Source organism: Homarus americanus, unplaced genomic scaffold (assembly GCF_018991925.1).
Source record: "Homarus americanus isolate GMGI-L3 unplaced genomic scaffold, GMGI_Hamer_2.0 scaffold46940, whole genome shotgun sequence".
NCBI classification, from domain to species: domain Eukaryota; kingdom Metazoa; phylum Arthropoda; class Malacostraca; order Decapoda; family Nephropidae; genus Homarus; species Homarus americanus.
In genome coordinates this window covers 1,283-11,426 of record NW_024726056.1, presented here as the reverse complement: position 1 = coordinate 11,426, position 10,144 = coordinate 1,283, and the positions used below count along the sequence as shown (strand labels likewise).

Sequence of the window (10,144 nt, the reverse complement as noted above, 5' to 3'; positions counted from 1 at the left end):
TGTATTATTATGTGATGGTTGTGAGTAGTGTGTGTTATTATGTGATGGTTGAGTAGTGTGTGTTATTATGTGATTATGGTTGTGGTAGCGTGTGTTGTTATGTGATGGTTGAGAGTATTATGTGTTATTATGTGATGGTTGTGTGAGTAGTGTGTTATTATGTGATGGTTGTGGGTGGTGTGTGTTGTATTATGTGATGATGGTTGTGAGTAGCGTGTGTTATTATGTGATGTGGTTGTGAGTAGCGCGTGTTGTTATTGTCTTATTGATTTGTGAGTGGCGCATGTTGTTATTATGTGATGGTTGTGAGTAGTGTGTTATTATGTGATGGTTGTGAGTGGTGTGTTGTTATTATGTGACGGTTGTGAGTAGCGTGTGTTATTATGTGATGGTTGTGAGTAGCGTGTGTTATTATGTGATGGTTGTGAGTAGCGTGTGTTATTATGTGATGGTTGTGAGTAGCGTGTGTTATTATGTGATGGTTGTGAGTAGTGTGTGTTATTATGTGATGGTTGTGAGTAGTGTGTTATTATGTGTTGGTTGTGAGTTACGTGTGTTATTATGTGATGGTTGTGAGTAGTGTGTTATTATGTGATGGTTGTGAGTAGCGTGTGTTATTGTGTGATGGTTGTGAGTAGTGTGTTATTATGTGTTGGTTGTGAGTAGCGTGTGTTATTATGTGATGGTTGTGAGTAGCGTGTGTTATTATGTGATGGTTGTGAGTAGTGTGTGTTATTATGTGATGGTTGTGAGTAGTGTGTTATTATGTGATTATGGTTGTGAGTAGCGTGTGTTATTATGTGATGGTTGTGAGTAGTGTGTTATTATGTGATGATGGTTGTGAGTAGTGTGTGTTATTATGAGCGAGAGACATAGCTTTATGAGATGTTTACCACTGTTGTTGTCGTCACAGGTTACATCATCGAGCGGAGTGAAGGTCAGGGCGAGATGTGGGTGAGGGTGAACCTGGTGCCCATCAAGGACACTGAGTACGCCGTCGCCAACCTCATCGGTGGCCGGGAGTACCGCTTCAGGTGGGTGTTGGCTGCCTCATTCATCCCTTGGTCACCCTTAAACGTATACTGGATAGTGTTATGTTCTGGTGTGGGAGCGAAGAGTGTGTTGGTGTATGGACTGTACTTGTTGTTGCTCCCTTCATGAACGTTATAGGTGCTGGTTAGATTAAGTCATGTTGAGGAAGTTTAGTGTCAGTTTCCCCACGTTGAGTAGGTACTGGCTGCCTCCCATGGTACACCGTGTAAGTATTGAGTATTTTTAGTTATGACCAGGAACAATAGGACCAACTTTAGCTTATCAGGGAAGGTGGTGGTTGCCTTATCTTGAACACCTTATATATAGCCGGTAGTTTAAGTTCTGCTGGGAAATAATAAGAGCTCTCTAGCCTGTCAGGAAGATAATTGTTGTCTTTCTTGGAGTAGTTAAAGTTAATGGGTTTTATTTAAGTACAGTAAAGACCACCAAGTCATGTAATGAAGGTGCTGGTTACCTTCCTTACTGATACCCTGTAGCAGAATCTAGATACAGGTAGTTTTAGACATGCAGAAGAACTCCAGATTCCATGTATTTGAAGGCAAGGGACAAGGGTGACTATCACTGTGCAATGGGAGGCTTAAAATAATGGCGTAATGGCGGTGTTAATGGTCAAAATGTGAGGGTGGTTATGGGGTGTTGAGCTCCTCAGTATGACAGGACGAGGTGGTGCTCCATCTGGCAGGAGTGAATTATTTTGTAACTATCTCGTGGGACTGAGAACTTCGACATAATACAATATTTATTGTCTTGAGGTTTAGAAAGACAGTTTACACTGATGGGATCTGAGCACTTCAAGTGTGGTAGACTCGAGACAGGACAGCCAGCAGCAGTATCTGGCAGGAGTGGCCAGAATGAATGGCTTGGCTTACTCAGAGGTATTTCGAGAAGCGAGGTGGCCAGCTGGTGCCGGGGGAAGAGGTAAAACTCTTAAAGTAACTCAATGACTTCCTCGTTTTTAACTTAGTCTGGGTTTATGTTGGTTGTGTTTATTTGTTAACTTAGTATACCTTAAGGACAGTTATAGAAGTTGCAAAATGTCTAAAAGATCAGGTTTTGTTCCATAGATGTTGAATTAATGATGTACTGTATAAACTTTGTCACATCTTGTTTCAGCTCAAGGGTTTACTGGTTGGTTTTACGATGCAGTATGTTAATTTTTGCCGTCCCTTATCTTAGAATACTCATATATTTGACTGATAAGTTTGTTTTGCCCCCCCTCACTCTCCTCCCGACCCCCACAGAGTGTCAGCAGAGAACGCTGTGGGCATGTCTGACCCATCCCCGCCCTCAGAGATAGTCAGCATCTCTACTGACCAGGAGGCCACCGAACCCCACTTCCTCAGGGAACTGAGAGATGCCATCGCAGTGGAGAGCCAGAGGGTAGGAAACTCACCTGCTGACTAGATTCACAAGATGTTGTGAATATTAGGACGATTATAAAGGAGAAAAGAAGTTGTATTTTTATATTAAGATGTTCTAGTTTTCTTCAACACTTTGAGGTGGATTGCATCATGTTTGAAGATATTCTATGTTTGATATGGCTATACCACGTACACAAAGCTTCTGGATTTAGAAAACTATATACAGTACTACATAAATTGTTTTATTGATCTTGTTAATAGATGTCACTCTTCCAGGTCGAGTTTTCTGTGGACATCATCGGCACACCGCTGCCAGACATCACTTGGTACAAGGACGGTTTTGAAGTGTATGACACAAGACGCTTCGAGTTCCGTGTGGAGGGAGATCGATACACGCTGGTGCTGAAGGAGGCGAAGCTCACGGACGAGGGGGACATCAGAGTGAGGGCCACCAACCGTGTGGGAGTGGCCTCCTCTCAGGCTACTCTCAGGGTGGAGGGTAAGTAACGACCTAACATTGGCTTCAGGGGTACGCCGTCCATTTTGACCCTGGGTGATTCTTGAGTTTATGGGGAGGTTCATGTGTTGTAACTTGTGTAAAACTGCTCAGTCATAATACTACTTTTACGTACAGTATATTGTATTGTATTCATTCTGTCGTTTTTGATACTTTTTGCTTCACTCGCTGGTCTTCTAATGGTGGTAATCAGTATACTTTAACACTTTGAATATAATGACTTAACTCCTTGAGAATAATTATGGCAAAATATTCAACACTAAAAAAAATTGGGTAAAAGAAGGCTATTTTAGGCAAAAGAGGGTTTATTTATTGGAAAATACCCCTTGATATGTAAAATACCCTTTTTTGGACATGTTAGTGTTTATTGCTATCCTTAACTATACTAAGTTGATAATGGTTCTTCAATTATCGCTTGCGGGTAAATCTTTTCCTTTCTCTCCTTAGATACGAAATACTTGGGATATAACATTTAATGTTTACTGAAACATCAATAACCATATTTTTTTTAATTAACGACTTAAAACAGTATTTTATTATATAGCAATACAATCAGTTTTATTGCCACATGACATAACTGCTCATGTAAATTGCCAGATACCGCTTCCGTCCACCAAGAGTTTTGGCGACACGACACACTGCTTCTCCTGAATAACTCTGTAAATTAGTTAGCTGAAAAAAAAAAGTTATTTTAGATTGAAAATTATTTCTGATTAATTACATGTGCTACTTGGGTCATCTGAGCAGAATATAATGATGATGTATGGCGAAGAGAAGATGGAAGTTGATGATGCTCTTATTGGCTGACATAATTATCAAGTGATGATCTTCTGGGCCATCGTTTCATTTCACTGTTATTGTATTTACACACTTTTTAATACACTCCGCCCCTCTCCCACAGCCCCGCCTCAGGTCAGGCTCCCACCACAGTACGAACAAGGACTAATTTTCGATACAGACGAACTTATCCGACTACGAGTACCCTATACGGGCCGACCTCAGCCACAGGCCGCCTGGACCCACAACGGCAAGGAGGTGGGTCTCTCCTTCAATGGTCATGTACCTAGTCATGCACTTCACCTGTCACCAGCATCATCTTTCATTTGCGTTATCTGTCACTCACCTCACTTGTCACTGCCTCATTTCTTATTAACACACCTACCACGTGTGTTAATTAAAGGTCCTCCTCCTTCAGATTGCGAGTGATGACCGACACACTATGGACGTGTCTGACAAGTACATCACTCTGAAGATCGCCGGAGCCTGCAGGACGGACAAGGGCATGTACACCCTCAAGCTATCTAACTCGCAGGGGAATGAGACCTCCTCCTTCTTCGTCACCGTCACAGGTCCTTGACATTTGTATTTCTTGATATTAATAATACACATTAGTTTTTAGCTTTTTCTTTCATATATCTTGGTTTAGTTTCTACTGTACATTTCTTATATGTCTGCAGTTACTTGAATTTAGCAGTGTTGTATTGTTTTTGCTGGTCGCTGTTGACTGTTGAGAACAATGTAGTGAATTTTGGCCTTTGTTTCATGAAGGACTTGCAAACTCTTTATTTTTAGTGTTGAGAAGCACCATCCAGGGCCTGTTGCTCACGTCTTCTCCCACTGCATTACTGGAGATGGTTCTTTCCTCATTTCACTTGGTCAGAGCATATTTTTTCGCTACATACCTTCGTTCACATCACCTTCTATCTGAGACTAACAACAACACACTCTTCTATGATCATTGTATTAAACTTTCTGATGGGTATTGGTGACCTTCAGACGGATGTATGTTTGGTTCTTGACGTGACTATGACAGTTAAAGTATTTCCTCAGATCGACCGGACGCACCCAGCTTGCCCACCATCACAGACGTGTCAGGCACCTCGGTCACGCTGCGCTGGGACCCCCCACTGGACGACGGTGGCTGTAGGATATCCAATTATATCGTAGAGTACTTCAGGGTAAGTCGTCGGCCAGGAGTGATGTTTCCTTTTTCTTGTTTTGGAGTTCACTAAGTTGTCATGACTCCTCCATTTGGGCTAACTTGATCATTCTTACACAGTATAGTATGAAGGCTCACTAAATCATATGCTCACTATATCATTCTGGCTCTTGAACTGAAGCTCGTTAGAAAAGTATATCTCTTGTAATAGAGCTCACTGGATCAATGTGTTTCTCGTACTACAGCTTAATAAATCATCTTCTATGTAATAAATGTCTTACTCTTTAAATATCATATTCGTAAGAGTGTTGAATGGTTACATCTTATCATTCAACCAACAGAAACTTCAATTGCTTCTTATTATTAAACAAGTCATGGATATAAAGATGTGTATAACATATTGAGTTATTTACCACAGGTGGGTTGGGATGTGTGGCTCAAGGCTGCATCCTCTCGCATCACTTGGACACAGCTCAGTGACCTCATCGTCGGCTCAGAGTATCGCTTCCGTGTCAAGGCTGAGAACGCTTATGGAGTGTCAGAACCTGGAGAAGAGTCTGACAAAATCCTCTTCGAAGAAGCTAAGAGTCCTACAGGGTACGAAAACCTTGGTACTAATGGGGGGATGTTTATCCCCAACTGTGATCAGGGAAGCGCTCCTGAAAGGGGACTTGTGGGCACTCCAGTTGATATTCAAGAGCTGTCTGCTCAATCTGGAATGATTATTGAAAGTGTGAGTCTAAAGAGCTCACAGTCTCAGTATGAGGAGCTGTTAAGGTTGCAACTTAGGAGATTAGAAACTTTTTATTCTGATAATGATGATTCTGAGAACGACGATACACTAATACAGGAAGTGAGTGGAGAGGAAGACTTCAGTAGTTCAGATACAGAAACATGTATGTCTGAGCTTATGGAAGATCGATTTCCCTTTTTATCGAATAGGTCAGGTACACTGTCGCTAGATCAGTCCACCACCAGCCTGTTAGGACCACTTAGCCCTTATTTCATACACCCATCGCGGTTACTTGGGTCTGTTTCTCTCTGGACTGAGTTAGGGATTGTGAGTGGAGGATTAACTCCAGCACATTACTTAGGGACGATCAGGGGCATTTCATCAGACAGCGATCACACAGGGACAATGAATTCTCCCTCAACGGAGTCATGTTGTTCAGGACAAAACTTCGTTGCCACAACTCATGTCTATCATTCATGGACGACGCCGAGTAACTCACCACTTACTCACAACTTACAAGCCGCTGCCGAAGAGGAAGTGTTCGCAGACGATGAACGCTCTCCAACTAACACAGAACTTGTGAACATGGATGAAGCAGCTATGGGTCATTACTTATGGACAGGGAGAAATGAGTCTCCCGTAGCTGATCATGTAGAGGCGGATACATGTACAAATATGGCGGTGAACCAACAGATGAGCTTGAGTACTCCGACGTTGAGGACTCCTGACGATGAAGTAAAGATAAGCAATCAGTTAGTAAGGATCGCTGCAGAAGATGGGTCACCTTCTTACCAGCGAGGATGGGGGAGAGGTGAGGCAGCCATGATAGACCAAGCAGTGAGTAACGGGAGTGACAGTGGCTCAGATAATTGTGCAATAATGGACGTCTATAATGAGGGGGTTACAGCAAGCCGGGTGATGAGGTCCTTCTGTAATGAGGCAGCTTCAGCTAACCTGGCTATGAGAGACGTCCAAAATGAGGGAATGCCAGCTAACCAGGTTATGAGGGGTGTCTATAATGAGGGAATGCCAGCTAACCAGGTTATGAGGGGCGTCCATAATGAGGGAATGCCAGCTAACCAGGTTATGAGGGGCGTCCATAATGAGGGAATGCCAGCTAACCAGGTTATGAGGGGCGTCCATAATGAGGGAATGCCAGCTAACCAGGTTATGAGGGGTGTCTTTAACGAGGAAACTGCAGCTAACCAGGTTATGAGGGACTTCTATAATGAGGGAACCGCAGCTAATGAGGACCTTGCAGTAGGCCAAGTAACAGGGAGTGTGAGGAACGCGACACCTACGTATGAAAAGTTTATGAGGAGTTATGAAGCTGCCGCAGCGAATCAGGGAATAAAGGATTTCAGTTGCGGAGAACCCTCAGTTCCGCAGGTAGGCAGGTATATCAGTGACGAAGGAGACGGAAGGAGTGAAGTAAGCAGGGTAGAGGACGGTAGGACTCCGGGTAGTGAGGGAGACATAGATAGTGAGATAAACAGCGTAGAGAATGAGGTAACGGCCGCAGGTGGACAGTGGACAACACGAGGCAGGATCGCAATTGCTAACCAGTTCAGAATTATCTGCGGTGGGCTAGCGAGCATGACCCATCTGGGGAACTTAAGTACAAAAAGAAGAACTAGTCACAATGAAGATGGCTCTTCTGATCGCTCGGGGAGAGTAGAGGATGATGACTCCTCGTGTAATTACTCGACTACCACACAAAATAGCAAGTCTTCAATCACGTCACTTGATACCGAGAGTTCTGAGAGAGATTTAGAGGATCAGTATAGGCAGGTGGTAAGTGATACACCTCCAGCCAATCAGAAGGGATTTTTCTCCTTAGGGGGATCTGCTGTAAATATATTACGAGGACTGAGAATGGAAAAATCAGCAGGTAACCAACAAGACGTGAGGAAGCAACAACTAATTCCTATCAGTGAACAAAATACATCTGGGGAGAAGAAGGTTGATGTTAATCATCGAGAAAATATGAACAGGAAAGGAACTGCTGTGTCTGGGGCAACACATGACGGCAATGTTGTTGAAATAAAGCCATTTAATTATTATAAAAGTGTCATTTCTCGTCACACTGCTGCGCTGAATGAAAACAAAGCTCATGCAGCAGAAATAATGGAGTATGGAGATACAGCAGATAGTCAGGGTAGTGTTAAAAACAACACGGTAATTGAAGCACACCGTCAGAGTTCATCATTGCAAAGTGAAGCTGCAGCCAACACGATTCAGGAAAGAGGTTCTCGTTCTGTAAGAAGAAAAGAAAAACCATCACGAGCTACAACTTTTGAGCGCTCGAGTGATCCAGTGTTTAATATAGGTCCAATTTCTTCCACGAGCACACAGAACTCCGAGTGTGGGGACTCAGATCACTTAACTGAGAATTCTCTTAGTATAAGTAATCAAGATTTTGATGAACTGTCATCTTGGGAGCCTAAAATCAACAAAGAAATTACAACCAGGATTGACCTTCTTGAAGATCTTGTGTATAGATGTCTGGAAAACGAAGACGTGACGATGAACACCTTGGGAGTGTCTGACAACGAGGAGTCGGCTTCTCCTTCACCCCTCGCTGTCTTGTCTCCTGTGAGCTGTGGTGCACGTGTGGACGTGAGACGTGGGGAACTGAAGGACTTGATAAGCGATCTTGGTGAGTTGGTCAGCAGTATGAATGAGAAAAGCAGAACACTCAGCGCTGAGAATGTGGCTAAGTTTTTTGAAAAGACGGCCAGTGTTGTGAGAGATCACTCACAGTCACCCGCCGTGCATCTCACAGGCGACCAGGCTGACAGCTCACGCCACAGCTCACTCCACAGCTCACGAACTCATTCTCTCAGTGAAGTTGAGTGGCTCATCGATGATTTAAATCACAGCAGCAATCCGGAAAACAAAGGAAATATCATAAAACCTTACGATCAAGTTCATATCCAGTCATCCATCTTGAATCGCATCACCTACCTGGACGATGTGATGAACCGGTGCCTGGAGAACGAGGACGTCACTCTCAACACGCTCGGCTCTCCTGCGGTCTCACCACCTCCTGTACCATCAGCACAACCCAAAGAAAAACGTATCGACGCTAGTAAGATCGAGCTAAAGGATCTGATAGGTAATTTAGGGTCGATGGTGGATGATCTTGGCCAGAAGTTTAATGCCTACTTCCCAGAATAAACCTGGATCAAAAGTCCTAAATCAATTAATAGATTCACACGAAGAAGCTGTAGGTCCTCCGTCAGGGAAGTAAAAACGATGTTATATAATACTAAACACTGCCGTACTTTAAGGCTAGTGTGATAAAGCTCACTGATAAGACCTCCTGTTATATTCCCTCTAATTTCTCCTTCGTCTCCCAGGTTTATTGTCTCTCATCTCCACCATAGTGTCTCTCTTATCTCCACCATGGTGTCTCATCTCAGTTTCGTCACAGCTCCAGGGTACAACAATAATCATTCCAGGTTCAGTCAGCGTGGAGGATGTTTATACCGAGTGTTAAGTGGATGTGGCTGATGGTGAGTGATGTAGTGATATACTCTTAAGCTTTGACTGATAGATGTAACTGAAGTGAAGAATAATGTAGAATTAACAGAATATTATGATTTTAAGCTTTGTGAGGAGCTTATTTTTGTATTTAGTAGTATAGTATTGACATAGTGATATTATACTCAGAAAGTAGTGGTAGTGCTTTGATTACATGACTTAAGTGTGTTGTAGTAAATAGTGGTTAGTTGAAGCCTGTCACTCACTCACGCCTCGTTACTTATAACACCATTGGGTATAATTACTTAGAGATTTTACTACTTATGGCAGACCTTAGTGACACAGTAGAATGAATATGTAAATTACTGTACATGTTTACATAATTGATAGTACAAAATACATTCAAATTATCGATACTTTTTCTTTATAGTCAGGTTAAATTATTACCTTTTCTTAAGATACTGTAGGACACTATTTGACTTATGATTGATATAGTGAGTTATCGTTCTCCTGTCAATAGTACACACACACACACACACACACACACACACACACACACACACACACACACACACACACACACACACACACACCAGCGAGGCGTGAGGGGACTGGCTAGCGGGATAAACCTTCCTGGCGGATGAGACATGTATACTGTATCAACTCGCACACATTCCTCAGTTACATCATGTCTTGCGAGGCCTCAGCTGCAGCAGACATTTATTTTGAGTTATTTTATGATTTATTTTGTTAATCATCCATTTTATTTCGTAGAGAACATGTAGAAGACATTAATGAATAAAGTAGATGTCATTATTTTAGTTATTTTTATTTGACTAATCCGTAGTACCCAAGTATGTACTCAGAAAGCTTACATTAACTGACTCACTCCAGTGTTTACATTCTCTCATCCGCCTTAACTGAGACATTTAACGGGGCCTTTTTCACAGCTCGGTATTCTTAGTGTTTGATAATAATTATTGACATCATCACAAAACTCTGAGTATTGTTGTGTTAAATATGCTTTCTGGGTATAATAAGTGAGTGCCGCCTCG

General features: G+C 42.6%; 1 protein-coding gene across 1 annotated transcript; it reads left to right on the top strand.

The window, feature by feature from the left end:
- The first annotated feature begins 913 nt into the window (after positions 1–913).
- LOC121865339 lies at positions 914–9,905 on the top strand. The gene is made up of 7 exons (XM_042364679.1): positions 914–1,034; positions 2,295–2,433; positions 2,691–2,913; positions 3,833–3,966; positions 4,127–4,280; positions 4,762–4,889; positions 5,289–9,905. Exons 1-7 carry the CDS (start codon positions 949–951, stop codon positions 8,781–8,783), a joined length of 4,359 nt encoding a protein of 1,452 aa, XP_042220613.1. The 5' UTR covers positions 914–948; the 3' UTR covers positions 8,784–9,905.
- The last annotated feature ends 239 nt before the right edge of the window (positions 9,906–10,144 follow it).

Bases quoted from the DNA above. Each gene is read 5' to 3' on its own strand.
- LOC121865339 (XM_042364679.1), top strand. From the start codon at position 949: ATGTGGGTGAGGGTGAACCTGGTGCCCATCAAGGACACTGAGTACGCC. The intron at 4,281-4,761 runs GTCCTTGACATT...GTATTTCCTCAG, and splicing joins CTTCTTCGTCACCGTCACAG to ATCGACCGGACGCACCCAGC. The intron at 4,890-5,288 runs GTAAGTCGTCGG...TATTTACCACAG, and splicing joins ATATCGTAGAGTACTTCAGG to GTGGGTTGGGATGTGTGGCT.